Source organism: Chlamydomonas reinhardtii, chromosome 11, assembly GCF_000002595.2.
Source record: "Chlamydomonas reinhardtii strain CC-503 cw92 mt+ chromosome 11, whole genome shotgun sequence".
NCBI classification, from domain to species: domain Eukaryota; kingdom Viridiplantae; phylum Chlorophyta; class Chlorophyceae; order Chlamydomonadales; family Chlamydomonadaceae; genus Chlamydomonas; species Chlamydomonas reinhardtii.
The window spans coordinates 631,065-652,117 of NC_057014.1; the positions used below are offsets into that span (position 1 = coordinate 631,065).

The window sequence follows — 21,053 nt, forward strand, 5'->3', positions numbered from 1 at the left end:
GTCACTGCATCAGCCGGTCCCCTGCGTCTGGCGCGACGAGCGAAGGTGCCGTACAGTGCCGTTTCAGCGCCGAGAAGCATTTTTATTCGATGATTTGTCCCAATCACTGCCTGATTATGATTTGACTATACGCTTAAGCAAACCCCGACAATGCTGCGACTCACAGCAGCGGGTTTCGTGACCTTCCTTGTCAGTCTCGTCGCCCAAGCCAAAGGTGTGATGCTCAACACTTGACACAAGTTCCGAAAATAAGGTATAAGGTGACCCAAAACTGAAACACGCGCGCCTTGCCTCTCGGCCCATGGTTGCATGCCTCGTCACAGAAACCGGCGCGGACGCCTGCGACAGCGGAAATTGCCCATGGCTAGCGCAATGCAATGACGTGCTTGGGTCGATAGACTGCAGCGACTGCAAGCCGGGCGCAGTCCACGCCAGCCTTGTGGGCTCGTCAAAACTGGACTGTGTTAATGACGGTGAGAGTAAGCTTTATCATGTCTTGTGGCTAGGAAACGTCGCAATGATTGCTGAATACTTTGCTGCCCGCGTCAACCGCGCCAGAAACACGACACCGAAAATAGGTGGGCGGGGGCACCGGTCGTTGTGACAGCCTTCCGCCCCCTGTACCCCCCAACGCGACTCACGTACCAAAGGTAACCTGGTGTGCGACACTGCACCCTGGACGACACCGCGTCTAGTCAATGCCTGCCACGGTAAGAAGCAAGGGGCTGCAGCCGTGGTCATAAACAGTATGTACCGGCATCCCGTCCACGTACACACACAATTACTCAGGCGTGTAAATGACTCATCACAACGTGCCCACCTTGGCATCTTCCCTGCTGCCTTTCCCGTGACCACAGACGAGGACGACTGTCCCTGGGGATACGAATGGAGCGATGAAAGCAGGTCGTGCGTGGACGTGGACGAGTGTGAGGAGGTGCGTGTGTGCGTGTGGGCCCCGCACATGCAATTCCTGTGTGGCTCGGTGCATGCCGCATAGACACGCGCGTGATGGACCGTGTGCCATCGTCCGCCAAGAGCAGCGTTCATGTCTATCGCATGCATGTGTGGTGGGCTGCATGGCCGGGCATGGCGACTTGGGCAGTTGGTCTGACAGGAAAGCGGTTCAAGAACATCCAGGGGCCAGGTAGGAGAGTGCCTGCGTGTGACAGCCTGACAGGCAAGTGCCGCCCCTGCCATCCCCAGGGAACACACGAGTGTGGCGACATTGCCCGGTGTGCAAACGTGCCGGGCATCTACGTGTGCGTGTGCCCGAAGCTGCAAGACCACTACGTGGGGACGTTCACGGGGAGGTACCGGTTCTCCAGGACATTGAAAAGCTGCATTGGTGAGTGGAGCAACCCCATTCATTGGGCGGGTCGACGGGGGTAGCACACCACTGGCATTTGCAGCCCATACATGCTACGTACGTACCATACAGCGGCGGTGCTAGCTACCATGCAAAGCATGCGATCAAGAGCTTGCGGCCAGCAAACAAGAAGTGTCCCAACAAAGTTCTGGACTCTTTTGGATCTCGTGATTCCCCATGTCCGGCGGATACTTATGGTGATGATGATGCCCCACCTGCCCCCCCCCCTCACCTGCGTGAGGTGCAGATGACTCGGCGGACCCGGTGTGCACCTACCCGCAGTTCCGCTACAACGGCACGTGTGTGTGTGAGTGCGCGACGCTGCAGCGCTTCAGTACTAGTAGCGCCGCCTGCTGATGCGGGAGCAATGCAGGAGGGAGGCATAGGGCGGAGCGGGGCGGGGCAGCAGGTGACTGGGGACTTGGGAGGCCTGGGGAGGGGGGGACTAGTACACAGGAGGCCAACTCTGCAGCCCACACGCACCTGAATGCAAACCGCGCTTCCCGCTGACTCGGCAACCGTCTTCGGTCGTTCTTCCACGCATGCCTTGGATGTGCGTGTGCGCCCGGCTGCGCAGCGGATGCCTGCGCCGACACGTGGTGTGGTGATAACGAGATGTGCATGACGTCGGTGGATGGCAAGACCGCCGAGTGTGCCTGCATGGGGGAGCTGGACGAGGACGACAATTGCACGGGTTCGTGGGCCCTGCTCCGTCTGCAACATGGCTGGGACTGGGAGGCAGGGAGCAAGTGGCCTACGTACGTGCATATGTGGGCGGCGCACTCCTGTACGCAGTGTGGCATGTGCACTCCTGCGTTCTGGTCGCTGCAAACTGATGCACCTGCATGCTCTCCCCCCCCCTCCCCCCCCCTCTTTGCCCCTCCTTGCTGGCGTTGCTTGGTCCTTGCGCGCAGCACCGTTCGAGTGATGGCATCACACCATACATGACACGCAAGCAGGCGGGGCACTGTGAAGTGCCCAAGCCCGCCCTGGCCGCTGTGGACGGCAGGCTGGCTGGGGTGTCAAACCAGATGGCAGTGCCCTCGGTGTGGGTTTTGCATGTACCGTACATGCTTTTGGGCGATCCTAGGTGGTGATTCTGGTATCCATGAGCGATGAGCGTGCGATGGCATGTGCCTGATATGCAGCTGGTATGTGCCGTATCATAGGTGCTTCAACTGGTGTCTAGTGCACAGGTGTTGCTCGCTGCTTGCTGGAGCTGGCCACACATTGCTTGGGTGGGTTGCTAGGCGGGGGCACCGCGTGGGGAGCAAGTGAAGCGCTTGGCAGCTCGCGGAATTTACGAATTGTGTCGTGCTGTGGTGGCATGGCAAGCAGGGAAGACGTCCACTGATAAGGGTTCCCGCCGTAGATACGTCGGCGCAAAGCATCTTCGATGAGCGGTTCAGCAGATTGGCAGTCGTTACATGAGCGTTCCTGTAACTGCCCCGTGCCGCCTGTAACTCAGAGTCTTCAGTACCGTATCAGGCCGCCGGCCACCGCCTCGCCCATCACCGAAAGTCACTACTGAGGGCGCGTGCAGAGGCGCTTTTCAGCGCCGCACCGCCGCGAAACAAGGGCGCCACGTGTCCGTGCCTGGCACACGGCCACCAGCACCTAATAAACTCCTCCTCATCTTGCTCGTCGTCACCAGTCATCGTCTGTGCGTCAAGTTTAGATCACTGCTATGTACACCTTTCGGCAAGCGCTCCTCCAACTAACGCTGTGTCAGCGTCGGAGACACCTCCCCGATCATTCCGCGCCCGCAAGCACGCGCGCCGCATAGCCGGGCATTTCAGCAGCTCCAAGCTCCGCCGCGGCTCCCCATCCTCAACCCATTCCTTTACCGTACCTTCCTCCTCCTCCTTGCTGCACTCCCTTCATGCCCCTCCTCCTCCTCCTCGTCCTCCTCCTCCGTCTCCGCCCTCAAAACACCCCGCCTCCCGCTCCCGCTCACAGCTTGACGCCGTTGTTCTTGGCCCACTTGCGCATGACCGCCACGATGGGCTCGCACTGGTCGGCGCTGTTGTTGCCGCGCAGCAGGCTGATCACGTCGCGCAGCAGGTCCTTGGGCTCCTTGCCCGCCACGATCATCTGGAAGGCGCCGCACGCAGCGCCCTTCTTGCCCTCCAGGTACTCGGGCGCCGGGTCCAGCCGCTCCAGCACGTCGAACGCCTGCGTGCGGTGTGTGGCGTGTGTGTGTGTGTGTGTGTGTGTGTGGTTGTGTGGTATGTGTGTGAGGTGCGGTGTGGCGTGGTGCGCGGTGGGGTGTGAGTGGTGTGTGGGGGTGGGGGTGTGTGGTGATGGCGTGTGTGTGGTGGTGGCCTGGCGTGATGAGAGGTGAGGGTTGTGTGGTGAGAGGTGAGAGGTGAGCTGTGAGGTGGTGTGCGGAAGGAGGCGGGAGACAGGATGCGCAGGTGCCGGCAGGTGTGCTTCCCAGGCCAACACGCGAGTGGATGGCGCCTTTGGGGGCATTCCTGAGCACGTGAGGGCCTCCGTCCGCAGCCCACATCCTCCGCAATGCAGACCCACAACGCCCGTCCCCCCACGAACCCCACCCCACCTTGCACGCGAAGTAGAAGGCGCCCATCTTGTAGCAGTCGTTGGCGATCAGCAGCAGCAGCTGGTACGACTCGTCGTTGGTCTCCAGCTGCAGGGGAGAAGGGCGGGTGCGGGGAAGGGGGGGGGCAGGGGGGGGGGCGGGTGCGGGGGTGTTAGCCATCCATGCGACCGGTTTGTAAGTTGGTGGTGGTGGTGTGTGTGTGTGTGGGCAACAAGTAGGGGCAGGCGGTGCACAAGGGTACACACGAGGCGACTGCAGGAACATCCTCCCACAGGAGGGAGCCAGGCCACTGCTCCTGCCCGCCCTTCGCCGCCAGCCCAAACCCTCGTCCCCGCTATCCCCCATTCCTATCCACGAGAACTGTGCCCACCGTGAGGGGTGGTGCAAGCAAACCCCCAGCCAGCCAGCCACACAAAGGCCCTGGACCTTGAACTCCAACATCCCCCCCTACACTCTCACCCTCACCCCCAACCGCTCCCTCCCTCCCTATCCCGCCCCCTCCCTCCCACCCAGCCCCCAAACCCCATTCCCACCCCAACCCCACCTGCAGGTACCGCTCCCACCCCACCCCACCCCCACCCCAACCCCACCTGCAGGTACCGTTCCCAGGCCAGGCGCGCCTTGCCGTTCATGATGTAGCAGCGCGCCAGCCAGGAGGTGTAGGTGTACTCGTTGCGGTACTTGTCGTTGGCGATCTGCAACAGCGTCTCCTCAGCCTCCTTGTACTTGCCTGCGGGCGCGTGTAACGGGGCGTGTTTGTGTGGTTGCAGGCGCGCGTGTGTGTGTTGAAGAACACAAGGAGAAATGAGCGCAAAGACTGTGTGTGCGATGCAGGTGTCATGTGCGCGTGCGTTTGGGGGTACACGCACCGCACCCTAATGTCCCGGCAGCATCTAAGTCTGCACTGCCCACCGCCCCGGGCCCTGAAAGGCTGCAGAGCCGCTGCTGAGGGTTCGCACCCACCCCAAATGCCCATTGCCCACCCGCCCGCCCGCCCACGCACCCGTAGCGGCCTTGGCGATGCCCAGGTTCCAGTTGAAGTCGTCGTCGTTGAGGAAGTAGGTCTTGATGGACTGTGTGTGTGTGGGGGGGGGAGCGCAGTGGAGGTGGGGAGCGGTGTTGGTGGAGGTGGCGGTCGCGCATAGCTCTGCTGGTTACAACTTGTAACATCTGCACATTTCATCATGCACCACGCCTCCTGCATGACCCGCACCCCCGGTCCGCTGGCCCTCACCGACAGAAACACAAGCACATCATCCAACCCGTCCGCACCCGCCCCCCCCCCCGCCGCCCCTTAGCTCGGGTTAGGGTCCATGGCCTTTCCTTGGGCTGTCACGAAAACCCCCCAGCCGCGCTCTGTGGGCTGGTTCTGGGTCTTGGCTTCTCTGGGACTGGAACAACCTAACCCCCCCCTCCCTGGCCCTGCACCCACGCGCTCTCACCGACAGGAACACCAGCACGTCCTCGAACTGCTTGAGCAGGAAGAAGCAGCTGGCCATGCACTGGCGGCCGGGTATGGTGTCGCACTCGCTGGCGCTGGCGCCCACCAGCTGGTAGTACTGCTGCGCCTTCTTCAGGTGCTCGGGGTCGCCCTTCACCTGGCCCAGCATGGCGTGCACCACCGCCTGGCGTGCGTGTGTGTTTTGGTTTTGGGGGGTGGGGTGGCGGGGGGGGAGGGGGGAGGGGGGAGAGAGGGAGGGGGAGGGGGAGGGGGAGAGGGAGGGGGAGGGGAAGGGGGAGGAGTGGGGGAGGAGAGGGGGAGGAGAGAGGGGTCAGGACTTGGGGGGGGGTGGGTTGCGTGACAGGGGTTTTGGGGGTGTGGGGGTTTGCGGATGCGTAGGAAGGCACGTGCCGCTGCGCTGGCCGCATGGCCGCGACACCGCACCGCACCGCATCCCTGCGCATTCGCATCTTCCCAGCCCCGTGCTCCTTCTCCCCCAGCTCTCCCTCCCTCCCTCCCTCGGGACTTATTCGATGGGCTCGGGCATGCACCCCCTCCCGGCCTCCCCCCTCCCCTGTCTTGTCCCCCCGCTCCCACCTTGAGGATGAACTCGGGCGGCGTGGAGGGCTCCATGTCCTTGATCAGCCCAAAGGCCTCGCCCACCTCGTGGTGGCGCAGGTGGTGGATCACCAGGTTCAGACGCGCCTCGGGAGGGATGTCGGACAGGGGGGGAAGCACCTGCGGTGGGGCGCGGTTGTAGGTACCACGGGAATCAACGATGTGATTGAAGGGGCGTTGGGCGAGCGGCTGTGGGGCTGGTGCGGTTTTGTTCCTACTTCCTAGTCTTCACCAAATAGCAGAAACAGGCCACCACTTCGCCTTTCTTTCCACCTCCGCCTGCCTGAATCTCCCGTTGGGCCCGGGCACATAACCCCAGTGCCTTGAGCGCCACCGCACCTGCAGCGCGTTCTCTCCGCCCCTGAACACCACCAGGTTGTGTCGGATGAGGTCGTGGTCCAGGTGCTGGCCGCCGCTCAGCTCCGCCAGCGTCTTCAGCTCCGCCTCAGCCGCCTGGCACGGGTGACAGGAGAGGTTGAGAGGGTGTTGGGCGAGGGTGTTGGTTGTACGGGTTGGCAGGGCCAGTGTGTGCGAGCAGTTGCGCAGGAGCAGACAAGGTGCAGTTGAGGTGCGGCGCACACGCTACACGGCCAGTCACCCGCCGGCCTCCTTGGCACGCCGGCCCCGCCCAGCCTTAACCCCCACGCCCCAACGCCGCCAGGGCGCCCTCCCCGCAATCCTACCCCCACCCATCTGCAGCCCCGCCCCGCCCCACCGACCCTCTCTCCCTCCACCTGCCCCCCCCCCCACCTTGCCGTTGTACATGCGGAAGTGGTTGCAGGCCTTGAGGTTGACGGCGATGGCGGAGTCGGGGAAGGCGGACAGGTACACGCCCAGGATCTCCAGCGACACGTCGTAGTAGTCCAGCTTGCAGTAGCACAGGGCCACGTACACCTGTGTGGAGGCAGGAGGGAGGGCAGGAGGGAGGGGACAGGAGGGAGGAGCAGGCACGTCAGTGCAAGAGCGGAGAGGGTTGGGATGATCGCGCTGTTCCGCAACAGTGTAGTTTGCCCAGCCCGTATCAACTTCGGCCGATGTGATTACTTTCAGTCGCCCCATCCCGCCCGTCAGCCCGCCATCCCCAGGCTCCCGTTCCACTGCGCAGCTCCAGTCCTCCGCAGCCATTGCCGCCGCCTCCATCGGCGGCTGAAGCCTTATTTTATTTAAGAGTCACACAGCCTCCAAGACCGTGCGGGACCTCATCACTCCGGCCTCCCTGCCCTTTCCATCCCCCTTTCTGCCCGTCTGTACAGTACCGTACCACCCTCTCCCCGGCCCTCTACTTCATCCTCCATTGCTGCCGCTTCCGCTGCCCCCCTCCCAACCCCCTTTGTTGAGCTTGGGCTTGTGATTGCGAACCCCTCCCCTTCCGGCACTTGCCTCCCCTCCCCGTCCGGACCTTGCCTCCCCTCCCCTTCCGGCCCCCTTGGCCCCCCTCCCCTCCTGCCCCCTTGCCTTCCCTCCCCTCCTGTCTCTTTGCTTTCCCTCCCCTCCTGCCCCCTTGCCCCCCCCCTCCTCCTCCCTCCCTCCCCCCTCACGTTGAGCGCCAGGTAGTCGCGGTGCTCCAGCAGCAGCCGCTTGTAGATGTCCGTGGCCTGTGGGGGGGGGGCGTGGGCGAGAGACACAGCGTAGTCAGGTACCGCAGGAGGGACGTGAATGATGAGCGCGACGTGAGAGACGAGCGCGATGTGAGTTTGAGTCAACTTTTTCTTGGCGTGAGGTTAGGCCGGCCCTGCACCTGCCCGCAGCGCCATCTATGGAATACTTGTGAAGTGTGAACGGGCTGCTCCGTGCACGCACGCCCTGTCCGCCGCATCTGCTTCGCTCACAGCTCCCCTAGCCAGCATCGCGCTACTACCATCCGCCCTTGCGCCCTCGCTATCCCCATCCCAGTCCTTTAGGCTGGGAACTACTATCCCGCAACCACCTACGTTCGGCTCACTGCCCGCCGCTGTAACCCCCCCTGCAAAACTCATTCCTTCCCCTTCCCCATCCCAGCCTCCCCCCCCAAAAAAACCCCTCACCTCCTGGAAGTGGCTGCGCTGGTAGTGGATGCTGGCGAGTGTGAGCTGGTCCTCAATGGAGTCCGTGAGCTGGCCGTGGTAGGCCATCAGCTTGTCGTCGTTGCCCTGCCGCTGGGCGCTGTGGAACAGGATGCGCGTCTGCAGCGCGCACTTGGGGCCCTGCGGGGCGGAGGGTGGAGGGGAGAGTGGAGGGCAAGGTGGAGGGGTGGGTGGAGGGGTGGGTGGAGGGGGATTCAGGGGATTCAGGCATGATTATTGGAGCCTTGATCGGAGGAGAGGTGGTGAGCTGGGGGAGGTAGGTGGAGATGTAGAGATGCATGGAGACCAGTGCCATTGCGGATGGATGGATGGATTGCGGATGTTGGCGCAGCGGCCAGCCGTTTGCGCTCGATGCTGCGTGAGCGCGCAACCCAGTCCGCCTGATAAAGCCCAACACCTGCGCCCTGGTTCAGGCCTCCGCACTCGTCGCATACCCCTCCTGGTACTGGTCATGTGCGGCCAACGTGCCCGCAGACTTGCCCCATCTCGGTCAGCGACTGGTTTTGTGACGTCGGGACAGGCCGCCAGTCAACCATCTACCCCTTTCAGACCCTGACCTGGCCACGCCCAGGCCCAGGCGCCCTGCACCCCCGGGACCGGTGCCATAGCCATGCTCCCACACTCCGCTTCCTCTCGTTCCAGGCACGAATGCCTACGTACCTGCAGCGCCTGCTCCTCCGCCTCCTTATACATGCCCATGTAGTACAGGCATGCTGCCGAGTACACGAAAAACATCGGGTCCGGGTCCTCGTGCTGCAACAGCTCCTTGTAGATTACTAGGGCCTGTAATAGGGTGCCGCGTTGTCAGGCCTGCCCACTGCTTGGGAGTGCACTACGCATGTTCTAGCACCCTGGCTTGCCCCACCTTGTCGTGTTCCCCGTAATGGAAGTAGCAGTATGCTAGCCATTCGAGGTTCTTCAGGTCGTTCCGGTTGGCGTGACGTCTAAACGAAAGCAGTGCGATAGCACCCAGATAATCGCGCTTCGTGAGGAACTCCTCCAGCTCTGGCACCTTTGGCTTTTCATTAGCCGCGGCCTGTATACAGCGGTGCAGAGCTTGTCAGTCTCTGCCAGTCTTGCACCCCTCCCGACCTGTGCTCCCGCGGACCTGCGCGACGTTGGTGCGGGCCGCATGCTGTGGTCTGGACTTGCTGTAGAACATTTTGTCGTTGACCTACAGGCGACGCGGCCGCCCGACCGAGGCCTCTGCAAAAAAAAGCTTCGATGCTGTTTCAAGTGGTCAGAACACGTAGGTCAGTGGGATATATATGAACACAGCTGCAAGCTCTTCTATGACTATTATAATAACTCCTCAGAGGGCGCAGTTCGGATCATGTTGAACCGGCCCGCCCGCGTGTGATACCCGCGTACGCTTGCATTACCCTCCCGACAGGAGGGACCCCTTGCATGTCCGTAGTCAGGGAATACTAGCACACATTTTACCTAGATATCAGGCCACTAGTTTGGATGGGCTTACGGCAGATAAAGCGGAGCGTAACGGCTAGAGATGCTCGAGCGCGCGCCAGCCGATTCAAAAACACCTGGACACAGATCGACGTTTCTACAGTTTCAATGAATTGGCATTATTTTAATGATGTCTATGCTGGAAACCGTTGTAATGGAAGAGCTTGTCCTTCCGTGCGTGCAGTGGTGCGCGTCCAATCGAATTGCGGCTGGGCAGTCTGCAGAGTGAACCACATGACGTCGCTGAGATGTGCAATGCTGGTTCAATGTCCGAAGAGGTTATATGATACACCACCAGGCCGCGTGCGGAGATCACAGGCACACGTACATGGCGGCGCAGCCAGGTCCAACTTTAAGGGTAAAGTTGACGCAGCCAAAAGACAGTTCGATGTACCGATCACGTGGGACTCCAGACTTCTGGACTTCTGCCGACTACTAAAACAGATGCAAATCAGCCACAGACATATGACCACGCATTGCCTGGCTCGCGAGGAACGAACGCGGAAGCTGCGCGTCTCAGGAGCGGCGTGGTAGTAGGTAAATGCATATCATGAATATCGGGAGCAGACTCGTATCAATATAAACATTCGGCTATGCTATGCGACCCGATTTCGAGAAATGGGCGTCCTCGAAATTCCTGCACTGAGCTATCAGCGATGCTGTACCAGATACAACAATACGTGGCGCAATTGTATGTAAATAAAGAATGACGCCGAGGACTGCGAGGGCGAGTCGCAGGCCGATTCGGTCCCATTCACCAGTCGGTCGAATCGGGCACTTCTGGCGCGCACAGTGTAAGATACACATACGATTTGTCGGCTTGTATTGAAACCCCAAATTGCTGGGCGAGGGCTCGGTTGTCCGAGTCGGTGTCACAGCTTGTGACACCGACTTCTCCTGGCCCTGCGTGCACGTCGGTGTTCCTCGCACGCGCCGGGTGGTCGACACCTGGCACCCCGCAGCCTGAAGGCTCACATGCACATGGTACATCAATTGCTGCACACCTGGAGCAGCCTGAGGCGGCATGGGGTGGCCCTGGGGTGGCTGGCCTTGGGTGGTCGGTGGCAGTCTGGGGCAGCCGGGGCCCACACTCTTACCGGCGGCCTGGGGCAGCCTGCCTGGGGCAGCCTGGGGCGGTATCAGGTGTTTGGGGGTGGCCTGGGGCGGCCTGGGGTGGCCTGGGGCGGTTTGGGGTGTTTGGGGGCGGCCTGGGGCGGCTTGGGCTAGCGTGCCTGCAGGCAACCTGGGGCAGTCTGCCTTGGGCAGCCTGGGGTGGGCTGGAGCGGTTTGGGGTGTTTGGGGGTGGCCTGGGGCGGTCTGGGGCCCTCAGCCTGAGGGCCACACAGAGGGGGAGCCTCGGGCGGCATAGGCCTATGAGGCTGGCGGCCTGCCGTGCTTTCTTTGAGAGGCGCAGCTGCTAAGCAGGTCTGCGACTGTCTCACTGTCACAGCCATTCACCACATTCCTGCTCCTATAATCATGACTAATCTTACACTCATCGGCGACCTGCACAAGCCCCCCGATTTCGGTGTCAGGATTGCTGCAGCGCCGGTTCCAGTGTCTCACAGGTGTGCGCACTAACATTGCGTCGAGAAATTCTTAGCTATAGAATCGCAAATTGTAGAGCATCAAAGTCCGCCGACATTTCCTAGACAGTGTCACATGTTCTCCTGCAGCCCCCTGCAGCACTTGTTGGTGCTGTGCACACAAACGACCAGTCCGTGCCAGGCGCTACGCTGCCGCCTGCAAGCCCACTCCGCTCTGGTCTACGTACGCATTAGTTCCGCAACACACGTCAATAACGCTGCCTGCATGTCCACCTGCACGTGGCGAGGGCAGCTCCGGAGTTTGGGCCCAGCTACCGCCCTCTCCATCAGCAACCACTCGGACCACCGCCCCCTCCCAACCCGGTCTCACCCAGGTTGTGCCCATACCCGGGGCACCATCCAAACCTCAACCCATCCCAAACGCCCTGATACGGTGTCCATATGCCATAGATTCCTGTTGGGGCGTCTGGGGCGGGCCCTGGGGTGACCTGCCCGCTCGTCAAGCTTGCAACTTTTGGCCAACTTTTCCCAAGTTTTGGCCAATTGTTTCCCAACTTTTCCCCAACTTTTCTCAACTTTTTCCCTGTATCCCAACTTTTTGCCGATTGTTTCCCAACTTTTCCTCAACTTTTTCCCAACTTACACCGTCCAGCACATTCATTGTGGGATCACATTGGACGGTGGCCACAGCGCGGAGGACACCCAGGGTGCAACGGGTTGCCCCCTCCCAGCAAAGTGCATTTGGAACGTGAATGACACCAGAAGCAGCACCTGCAGACTCCACAGGGTTGCCTCGTACACCACCCTCTCTATTTATAATGCGCGTATTAATACATTCAAATACGTTGCATAATACGCTGGGGTTCCAGGGAGAAAGCCAGTGCAAACACAACATGTGTGCCCCCGCCGTCCTCGAATCAATGTCAATGGTGAGGGCACCGCTCCAAAGCAAGGCCTGACCGGGGCCCCACAAAACAGGCAAACCACCTACCGACCTCACAGAACAGAGCAAGGAAAAAGAAAGAAAACCCCAAAGCCACGAGAACGGGAACTACCACAGGCGCCCACACAACAGGGCACAGGCACACGATCATGCGCAGGCACACACGCAGAATGAGTCTGGGGTCCCACTCAGTCCGGGGCACAAACACAGCCGCCAAGCAAACGCCATGCACATCCAGCTATCCAAGCGGCCAATCCAGCGGCCAATCCAGCAACAAAGCTGCCCGCACGGGAACCAGCACCGCACACGCGCAATCCAAGACAGGCACACACGCAGGCCTCTTGACACTAGCATGACCAGCGTTCCATAGGCATGACCCGGTGCTAATGCCCTGGTCCTACATGCGTTGTGCTGTGGTTGCGCTTGCGACTTGGTAGGGCTGAGGCATAGCTTCAAAGCGTGGGGGCAAGCGTGGGGGTGACGGACTTGTTGACGTCCTTCACAACCACGGCTGTGTATTTCGCCCATTGCCCATTCACCCTGCTCTCTATCCTGTTCAAATCCGTACCCCTGGGGGGCGGCCTGGGTCGGGTTTGGGTGGCTTGGGGTGGCCTGGGGCGGTTTTGGGTGGCCTGGGGCAGCCTGAGGTGGTTTTGGGTGGCCTGGGCTGGCGCGCCTGCAGACGGCCTGAGGCAGCCTGGCTGGGGCAGCCTGGGGTGGCCGGGGGCAATTTGCTGTGTTTGGGGGCAGCCAGGGACAGCCTGGGTTGGATTGGACTGGGGCGCCCGGTTTTGGGTGGTCTATCTGGGGCTGCTTGGGCCAGCCCTAGGCAGGGTAGCCCTTACGCGGCCTGGGGGGCCCTGGCATGGGGGCCCCTGGGGGCTGCTTGGGTCAGCCTACGGCTTTGCACGAGCCTTCCTCGGCACCTGGTGACGCGCAAATTCTGCAGCTGCCACAGCCTTTCTTGTCCCTACATACGGATATATCACTGTGGCCAATCTTGCGCTCGCCAACCTGCACATACCCTGCCTTCACAATAACCCGCCATGGCCACACATTAAAGTTGTCACCCCGCACCCCGCTGCGCTTGTGAAAGCGGGACCGAGGCTGGGTCCAGGCATCGTGTGCCAACGGCTGCAGACCTGGTGGTCTGACTCTTTGTCACCGCCCCCGTTTTGCTGTGTTGCCGGACTCTCCACACGCTTGCAAACCATAGGGTCTGCAGGAACGCCGCCCTGCAGGACTCAGCCGTCGCCATCCGCCAGCCCGGGCTGCTTGCTTCCTGGCCGACCACCAGCTTGCATCATCCAGCTACGTTGCCGTGCCAGATCTGGGACACTTGTGCAACACACGGCGAGCACTGGGGAGGCGCAGTGCCAAAAAGAAGCCAACGAATCGGCGGTCACATGCGCTCATAACGGTCGAGTAATTCCATTGCTTTGGGCTTGGTTGTCTTTGCTCGCTTTCAAATCTCGTGCATTGCCTACTCCAGTTGTGTAATTCGCATAGAACTACTACAAAATGGCCGACGCGAAGCTGAATGTTGGGTTCCTGGGGCTGGGCATTATGGGTGAGGCGATGGCCCGCAACCTGATGAAGAGTGGACTGTTCGCTTCGGTCACGGTGTGGAACCGGACGCTCGCAAAGTGCCAGACTCTTGTGTCCGAGGGTGCCAAGATGGCTGAGACGCCCGCTGCGGTTGTTTCCTCCTGCGACATTACCTTCGCTATGGTAAGACAGATCTAAGATAATTGCGGTCGGTGCAACCAGTCCGCGCGCTTATGCGCGGTCACTGCTTGCCGAGGTCCTCGCGCCTGCAACCCCACCAACACAGCAGTGCTCCCGCCCGCGTCCCGCGCACCCGTGCGCCACACTCCCGATGCGTCCCCTCTTGTCCCTTCACAAGCTACTCCAATCACACCTGCGTAATCTGCTTGCTACTTGCGTGCCACCTGACGTTCTCGCTCTCACTCGCAGCTGGCTGACCCGGATGCCGCGTTGGCTGCCGTGTTCAGCGACAACGGCGTCCTCAAGGGCATCAGTGCCGGCAAGGGGTGAGTGACCTAGGAGTGACGGCCCGGCGTGACGGCCTGGCGTGAGGGCCGCGAGTGTTGTGGAGGGTGACACTGTAGGGGGCAAACGACAGCTTCCGACCGGGGGCCACGGCAGCAACCACCCATGCAAACAAAGCCCCCCTCTCCGTCTGCGTCCCCCGCTTCTCGTCCTAGCCGCCCACCCACAAATCCCATCCCACCCCACACACATGCATACACATACACACGAACACAGAACACAACGCTCGCACTGTGTACACACAGGTACGTTGACATGTCGACGGTGGATGAGGCAACCTCCACCAAGATCGGCGAGGCAGTCACCGCCGCCGGCGGCCGCTTCGTGGAGGGCCCCGTGTCTGGATCCAAGAAGCCCGCCATCGATGGGCAGCTGATCATCATGGGCGCCGGCGACAAGGAGCTGTACGAGCAGTGTCAGGTGGGTTTGTGTGGGTTTGTGGGGAAGTGTACGGCAGTGTGTGTGGCGGGGAGGAAATGGGATGCGGAATGTGGGGACGTGGGCGGGGGGGGGGGGGGGCCGGGGGGGGGCAACCTGGGGCGGGGGGGGGAGGCAGTAGATGGGGCATCAGACCACAAATGCGCATGCATACGGTGCTGCGTGTGGTCAGGATGGATGCCGGTGGGGAACTTGGACCCTTAGCCAAGGCCGGGCACCAGCCGCTTTCCTCACTACCGCTGCCTGCCACTGCTCGTTTCAACACCTCTACCCGTACCCTCCGCCTCCCTCTCCCCCCACACCTCACGCCCTCGTCCTCCCCGTCTCCCTCCCGCCAACTGCCGCCTCTCCCCCAGCCCGCCTTCGGCGTGATGGGCAAGAAGTCGTTCTACCTGGGCGCCACGGGGGCGGCGGCGCGCATGAAGCTGGTGGTCAACATGGTCATGGGGGCCATGATGGGGGCCTTCTGGTGCGTTGTTGTGTTGGGGCGGGTGGGTTCGTTGGTGTGTTCGGAGGATGGGGTTGTTGGGTTCGAGAAAGACAAGGGAAGGGGTCGTCGCTACTCGCTACGCATGCAAAGTAGGAACTACAAGATACGGAGCGTGTACACAGCCATGTGTGTTTTGTCGATGATGCCTGCCCCGGCCCCCCCTCCCCGCGCCCCTACCCCACTCCACCGCAGCGAGGGAATGGCTCTGGCTGACAAGGTGGGTGGGCCTGTATGGGTGTGTGCTGGGGCTGGCTGGGCAGACGACTCGAGAGGGCGCCTCGCCCACACAACCCTTAGTTTCGTCTCTCACCCTTCCCTTCCTCCCCTCTGCCTCTCGCCCTTTCCTTCTTCCTCTTTTCTGCCTCCCTCTTCTCCCTCGTCTCCCCCCCCCCCCAGTCTGGCCTGGAGCAGTCGGCGCTGCTGGAGATCCTGGGGCTGGGTGCCATGGCCAACCCCATGTTCGCGATGAAGGTGCGGGGGATGGAGCTTGGATGGAGGGGATGGGCTGGTGGGGGAGGGAGGCGTGTGCGCCCAGGTGCAACACGAATAGGTTCCGTCATGGAGGGACCCCATGTTAGAAATGATGGTGTGGAGGGGCCAGCGGGCAGCAGGAGGAGAGGAGAGGTATCTGGGTCAGTATCATCCGCCTCCTGTAACACGCATACCGACATACCGTGACACAGGGGGACACACGTTGCGCACAGTACCTTACACACAAGTACACACACATGCTGCACACACACACACACACACACACACACACACACACACACACACACACACACACACACACACACACACACACACACACACACACGCACGCACGCAGGGCCCCGCCATCATGGGCCGCGCCTACCCGCCCGCCTTCCCGCTCAAGCACCAGCAGAAGGACCTGCGCCTGGCGCTGGCGCTGGGGTGAGCGGCGGGGGGTCCGTGGGGGCCCCCGGGGTGACAGGGTCAAACGCTGAGGACACTGGAGCAGTAGGGCACTGAAGCAACAGGAGCGCGTCAGGGTTGGGGTTGGGGTCAGGGTCGGGGTTGGGGTTGGGAGTGAAGGGAAAGCAGAGCGCAAACCCACATTCATCAGTGCGTCCATGGCTGCTGTGCTTGGCGCCGACTCAAGTGCCCCCCCTTAAATGCCCCCACTCCCACTCCCTACGCACTCACACACAGCGACGCGCTGAACCAGCCTCTGCCTGTGGCGGCCGCCGCCAACGAGTCGTTCAAGACCGCAAAGGCGCTGGGGCGCGGTGATGAGGACTTCGCGGCGGTGTACGAGGCCACCCAGAAGTAAACGAGAAGCAACATGGTTGCGGCGGTGTACGAGGCGGCCCAGAAATGGATGGATACGTGTTTGAGGCTTGGTGCGGTGTGGGGTGTATTGGCCTAATGCGTGCGGTGGAGGCGTGATGTGCGGGAGTGAAACGGGTAGTTTGCGGATGGGACTGGAGGGGGGCCGGAGTCGGGCCCACGAAGGGCTGGGCAGGCTTGGAGATTTGGAGAAGGGCTTTCCTGGAGAAGGGCTTTTCTGCGGGGTACGTTGAATGGAGCGTGACCATGCAGGGTGGAAAGCGGCGCGACGCGTGCACAGGTGCACTGGGTCTGCATTTTGGTATTACACAGAGCTCAAAATGGGTATGCTGTCACGCACAGATTCATGATCTTCTAGGTGGCAGCAGGCCTCAGCAGGGTACCTTGGGTGGCAGGCACCTTTGCGTGCAAGACGGGATGAGGCACGATCAAGTGGCGGGTAGGCAAATCGGTCGCATAATTGTAGTTTACAAATGTTTCCCCTACTTTCACACTCCATAAGTTACATTTTGCAAACAAGGACGGTCGCGCGCACACGTCTGGCAGCAGCTGTGATGTCCTAGCGCAATTAATAACTAGATGTCTGCAGGCTCGTGAAACTTGGTAGCTGCCATTACAGATAATTTAAATGCATCTGGAAGCTGTCGGCGAGGCCCCAGCGGCCCAGGCTTGCGCCCTACGATGCCTCTTTGACGTGCTAAAGCCTGTGTGGCCGCTACTGAGCATAAATGAGCAGTTGGCGCTGCGCAGCTCCTGCCGAGCTGGCCGCGCGGCGCACGATTCGCTTGTTGAGCTCCTTAGCGTGCACAACTTGTGGGGCCGCACGCTGCCGGAGGACGCTGGCGAGCTGTATCGCGGCATTAGAGGCATGTGTGACCGCGGCATGCGGCCGCTTTCGCTTATGCTGCGCTTTCAGGGAGCCAGCCTGACGACGGACGCCCGCCGCAGTTATGGGTGGGTGCGAGGCACTTGCAGGCAAGCGGCTGAGCTGCCGCTTCAAATTTCTGAATGCTGGCCGGCACGGTAGAAACCCTGTTGTACAGGCCTCGGGGGGGCGGTGGCTGAGCTGTTTTGCATGCTAGGAGAGGTGGATGTCATGCTGGTTTCACACGTGCGTAACCCACTTACACCCCAATCGCCATCATGCGCCGACCTGCTCTTTCCTCCCGAACCCACGCACCGACAGGCTCGCTGTCCTGCGGGCGCTCGGCCCCTCGCCTGAACCGGCCTCTGCTGCGGCTGGCGGCGGCGAGCACGGAGCGGCCGAGGGCGATGGCGGGCGCGGGGGCGGGGCCCGGGACGGGGGCGGGCGCTGCGGGGGCGGGGGCTGCGGGGGCGGCAGCATCCGCAAGCTGCGCCTGGAGGGGCTGCCTCTGGGCTGTGTGCAGGTGCGCCGCGCCCTGCGTGCAGCCACACCCGGATTGAAGGCACTCAAACTGTACGGGTATGCGCTTGGGTGTCAGGACAGCAGCAGCAGCAGCAGCAGTGGCGGCAGCGGCCGAGGCGGCAGTGGTGGCAGAAGAAATAGTGAAGGTGGGGCTGCTGAAGAAAGCGGGGGCAGCGGCAGTAGCAGCAGTAGCAGTGGCTGCGGCGTGGCAGCACTGCTACAGCTGCTGGGTCCGCGGCTGCAGGAGGTGACTTTCCAGGACTGCACAGCGGCGCCCCCGGCAGTAGCGGCAGTAGCAGCAGCACCAGCAGCAGGAGCAGGAGCCTACAACCGCAGTGCCCCTGCGGCAGTAGCAGGAGCAGCAGCAGAAGCCGGGGCTACGGAGGATGCGCAGCAGCAGGAGCAGGCGACAGACTGGGCCGCACCACTGCTGGCAGCGCTGCAAGGCTGTAGCAGCCTGCGCTACCTGGGGCTGCGCAGTGCTACAGCCTGCTGCCCGCTGCTGCAGCGGCTGCTGTTACTGCCGGCGCCGCCGCCGCCGCTGCTGCCACAACCGGGGCCTGCCGCAGGAACCCGGCTGGCGGCAGCGACTGCCGCCGCCACTGATGCCGGCGCCGCAGCAGTAGCAAATGACACGGACGTGTGGTGGGCGGTGCTGGGGCGGCTGCGTGCCCTCAAACTCCAGTCGCCGCTGGCACCCCCCTCGGGCTCCTCGCTGGCCCCCCGGCCGACGTACCCAATGTACGACAGCGGCATCAGCGGTGGGCGGTACGGCACGCGGGACACGAGGGACCCGGCACGCGTGGCGGCGGCGGCGCTGTGTGGCGTGCTGAGGCAGCTGAGCGGCCTGACGCGGCTCGAGCTGGGGGAGCGGCTGGAGGAGGTGACGTGTCTGGCGCCGCTGCTGCTACTGCCGCCGCTGCAGCCGCAGCAGGGGCAGTGCGGTGGCAGTAGCAGCAGCAGCGGTGCGCAGCAGGTGGAAGGGGAGGGACAGGGCGAAGGGGAGGGGGCAGGAACGGCGGCGCGGGCCCTCGGCTGCAGTGGCGGTTGCGGCGGCGGCGGCAGCAGCAGCGGGCTGGTGCCCGAGAAGGGAAGCCTGTCGTGGGGGTTGTGGCAGCTGCGGGAGTTGGACGTGGCGGCGGCGGCGGTGACCAGTGGCGAGGAGCTGGCAGCGCTGGCGGCGCTGACGGCGCTCACGCGCCTGTCGTTGTCCGCAATCACAGTCACCGCCCCGCCCCTGCTACAGCCGCCGCAGCAGCACCCGCTGCCGCCGCGGCTGGTGGAGCTGGCTGTAGCCGAGCCGCTGTCTCCTTGGGCGCTGCTGGCGCTACAGCCGCCGCCCAGCCTGGCCGTACTACGCATCACAGGCTTCGTGCTCGACATGCGCGACACCGCCGACCCGCCGCCGGCAGCGCTACAGCCGTCAGCGCTACAGCCGCCGGTGCTGCAGCAGGGGCCGCCGCCGGCAGTAGCCGCAGCGGCGGCTGTAGCAGGTGAGCAGCAGCAGCCGCAGCTGCCGGAGTGGGGGGAACGCATGCTGCCGGGCTCCGCCGCCGCGCTGGCGGCGGCGCTGGCGGCGCTGCATGGCGGGCGCTTCGCCTACAGAGACCTAGGCATAGAGCTGCACGTGGGGTTCAGCGGACCCGCACGCGGCCGGCGGCGCTACTTGCTGCCGCCGCCGCCGCCTCCCGGCAGCGCCTTGCAGGGGCTGATAGGCGAGGCGGGTGGCAGTAGCAGCAGCATGAACGGCAGTAGCAGCGGAGCTGGCTGTGGCGGCGGAAGCGGCGGCGGCGACGGCCATGGTGTGTGGCTATCCCAGCTCGGCGGCGTGTCTGGTGGTCTGCTGCAGGGTCTGGAGCTGGCTGGTCTGGTGCTGACGGCGGCGGACCTGCGTCTGGTGGCGCGGGCGCTGCCCGGGCTGGAGTTGAGGGGGCAAGGGGTTGGGGGTGGGGTTTGGGTGGGTTGGAGCGAGCAGGAGTTGGAGGTGGAGGTGTAGGGCAAGGGCGAGGGCGAGTTGAAGCAGGGCCGCATGCCTGGGCAGGTGTGGAAAGAGGTAAACCTCGTCCCATCTCCACACACACCCCACCTCATTGCCCACCTCCTACCCATGTGCCCCCCCCCCCCAACAGGACTTGCGTCTGGACTGCCGCTACCCGCCGCCCGCGCTGCCGGCCCTGGCCGCGCTGCGGCGGCTGCGGCGGCTGCTGGTCAACGCGTCCTTCTGGGACGAATTGCCGCCGCCGGCGGAGCGGCGGCAGGCTGAGCGGCGGCAGGCTGAGGCGCCGGCGATTGAGGGGCGGCCGGTGGTGAAGAGACCAGTCGGGAAGGCGGCACGCCGTGACAGCGAGGAAGAGGAAGAGGAGGAGGAGGGTTGGGGCGCGGCCGCGGCAGTGGCGGCGGCAGCGGAGGCGGGGCCGGGCGGCTTTTGGCTGAGCCGCTTCGGCGAGGGTGCGGAGGCGGAGGCGGAGGCGGAGGCGGAGGAGCCCGTCCCGAGTTGGGGCCCAGGCACTGATGACGACGACGGCTATGAGTCGGAGGCGTCGGAGGAGGAGGCGGAGGCGGAGGCGGCGGGGGTGGCAGCAGAGGCGGCGTGGCAGAGGTGGGATCCGGATCTGCCGGTGGGCGAGGCGCTGCGGCGGCTGTGTGCGGCGGCGCCGGAGGGGCTGCGTGACGTGGCGCTGACGTCGGCGGGGCGGGCGGCGGCGCGGCACGTGGCGCTGCGGGCGGTGCTGGGGGCGGAGGGGGCGGTGGCGCGGGTGAGGACGGGGGCGCTGAGGGTGTGGGTGGCGCCGTGACGGCTGGCGTGGTGGTGTGGGGGCGTGGGTGCGGGTGTGGGTGTGGGTGCGTATTATAGCGGAGGGCAGATATGCGGTGACTGTGTGTGGGGGGGGGGGCGTCATTATTCATAACTCGGATGTTTCACTATTCCCGTAAGGAACAGAAACCCGGGGCTCTCACAGACGTTCCGTGGGGGTGCATGGAGTGATGGCGTTCGTGCGCGAGGTTGGGTTTGCCGTGTGGGTTTGGCATGCGGGCCGCTAATCCACGCGGCCGCCAGACCCGGCGCGTGGATTGCGCTGCATTGCGCACACGGTTGTCCTTACCCTACCACGCCTTAGCAAGCGCAGCGTCTTATGCAGCATTGCAGAAACGCTGGCATTGCATCCAAGCCGATATAGCCATAGGATGACCCGTGGGTTTGCAGTCGAGCCTGTGTGACTGAGCGGCCCAACCCACCGCCTCTCAGAGGCGGCGGCGCTGCGCGGCATTTTGCTCGGGTGCTGGCTCAGCGATTTACAGATTTGTTGTAACGGCGCAACACAGCAGCATACGCCAGGGTGCGAGGCGG

The 21,053-nt window shown here is 63.2% G+C and overlaps 4 protein-coding genes across 4 annotated transcripts; 3 read left to right on the forward strand and 1 right to left on the reverse strand.

The window, feature by feature from the left end:
• Positions 1-91: 91 nt before the first annotated feature.
• CHLRE_11g467615v5 (uncharacterized protein) lies at positions 92-2,773 on the forward strand. Its single transcript, XM_043067366.1, has 8 exons — positions 92-214; positions 324-473; positions 651-710; positions 858-934; positions 1,204-1,345; positions 1,614-1,673; positions 1,944-2,060; positions 2,281-2,773. The coding sequence occupies exons 1-8, from the start codon at positions 151-153 to the stop codon at positions 2,292-2,294; spliced, it is 684 nt and encodes a 227-aa protein (XP_042919365.1). The 5' UTR covers positions 92-150; the 3' UTR covers positions 2,295-2,773.
• A 4-nt stretch (positions 2,774-2,777) lies between these two features.
• On the reverse strand, positions 2,778-9,951 carry CHLRE_11g467616v5 (uncharacterized protein). The gene is made up of 13 exons (XM_043067367.1): positions 9,160-9,951; positions 8,917-9,087; positions 8,712-8,834; positions 8,013-8,171; positions 7,527-7,583; positions 6,739-6,882; positions 6,328-6,441; positions 5,968-6,108; positions 5,372-5,554; positions 4,933-5,002; positions 4,520-4,659; positions 3,930-4,016; positions 2,778-3,541 (listed from the first exon to the last, which is right to left on the reverse strand). The coding sequence occupies exons 1-13, from the start codon at positions 9,211-9,213 to the stop codon at positions 3,320-3,322; spliced, it is 1,665 nt and encodes a 554-aa protein (XP_042919366.1). The 5' UTR covers positions 9,214-9,951; the 3' UTR covers positions 2,778-3,319.
• Positions 9,952-13,421: 3,470 nt separating this feature from the next.
• Positions 13,422-17,093, forward strand: CHLRE_11g467617v5 (uncharacterized protein). The gene is made up of 8 exons (XM_043067368.1): positions 13,422-13,736; positions 13,983-14,059; positions 14,324-14,498; positions 14,873-14,985; positions 15,199-15,223; positions 15,403-15,477; positions 15,836-15,921; positions 16,180-17,093. The coding sequence occupies exons 1-8, from the start codon at positions 13,527-13,529 to the stop codon at positions 16,298-16,300; spliced, it is 882 nt and encodes a 293-aa protein (XP_042919367.1). The 5' UTR covers positions 13,422-13,526; the 3' UTR covers positions 16,301-17,093.
• Positions 17,094-17,141: 48 nt separating this feature from the next.
• Positions 17,142-21,027, forward strand: CHLRE_11g467618v5 (uncharacterized protein). The gene is made up of 3 exons (XM_043067369.1): positions 17,142-17,271; positions 17,504-19,661; positions 19,834-21,027. The coding sequence occupies exons 1-3, from the start codon at positions 17,201-17,203 to the stop codon at positions 20,497-20,499; spliced, it is 2,895 nt and encodes a 964-aa protein (XP_042919368.1). The 5' UTR covers positions 17,142-17,200; the 3' UTR covers positions 20,500-21,027.
• The last annotated feature ends 26 nt before the right edge of the window (positions 21,028-21,053 follow it).

What these genes read in the sequence shown, in the direction of transcription:
- CHLRE_11g467617v5 (XM_043067368.1), top strand. Translation starts at nt 13,527, where the DNA reads ATGGCCGACGCGAAGCTGAATGTTGGGTTCCTGGGGCTGGGCATTATG. An exon ending in GCGACATTACCTTCGCTATG is followed by an intron (nt 13,737 to 13,982) that starts GTAAGACAGATC and finishes TCTCACTCGCAG; the next exon opens with CTGGCTGACCCGGATGCCGC. An exon ending in AGCTGTACGAGCAGTGTCAG is followed by an intron (nt 14,499 to 14,872) that starts GTGGGTTTGTGT and finishes CCTCTCCCCCAG; the next exon opens with CCCGCCTTCGGCGTGATGGG.
- CHLRE_11g467616v5 (XM_043067367.1), bottom strand. Translation starts at nt 9,213, where the DNA reads ATGTTCTACAGCAAGTCCAGACCACAGCATGCGGCCCGCACCAACGTC. An exon ending in GCGGAGAGAACGCGCTGCAG is followed by an intron (nt 6,109 to 6,327) that starts GTGCGGTGGCGC and finishes GCCCCACCGCAG; the next exon opens with GTGCTTCCCCCCCTGTCCGA. An exon ending in CCTGGGAACGGTACCTGCAG is followed by an intron (nt 4,017 to 4,519) that starts GTGGGGTTGGGG and finishes TCTCCCCTGCAG; the next exon opens with CTGGAGACCAACGACGAGTC.
- CHLRE_11g467615v5 (XM_043067366.1), top strand. Translation starts at nt 151, where the DNA reads ATGCTGCGACTCACAGCAGCGGGTTTCGTGACCTTCCTTGTCAGTCTC. An exon ending in ACGTGGACGAGTGTGAGGAG is followed by an intron (nt 935 to 1,203) that starts GTGCGTGTGTGC and finishes TGCCATCCCCAG; the next exon opens with GGAACACACGAGTGTGGCGA. An exon ending in CTACAACGGCACGTGTGTGT is followed by an intron (nt 1,674 to 1,943) that starts GTGAGTGCGCGA and finishes CCGGCTGCGCAG; the next exon opens with CGGATGCCTGCGCCGACACG.
- CHLRE_11g467618v5 (XM_043067369.1), top strand. Translation starts at nt 17,201, where the DNA reads ATGCGGCCGCTTTCGCTTATGCTGCGCTTTCAGGGAGCCAGCCTGACG. An exon ending in GACGCCCGCCGCAGTTATGG is followed by an intron (nt 17,272 to 17,503) that starts GTGGGTGCGAGG and finishes ACGCACCGACAG; the next exon opens with GCTCGCTGTCCTGCGGGCGC. An exon ending in GGGTTGGGGGTGGGGTTTGG is followed by an intron (nt 19,662 to 19,833) that starts GTGGGTTGGAGC and finishes CCCCCCCAACAG; the next exon opens with GACTTGCGTCTGGACTGCCG.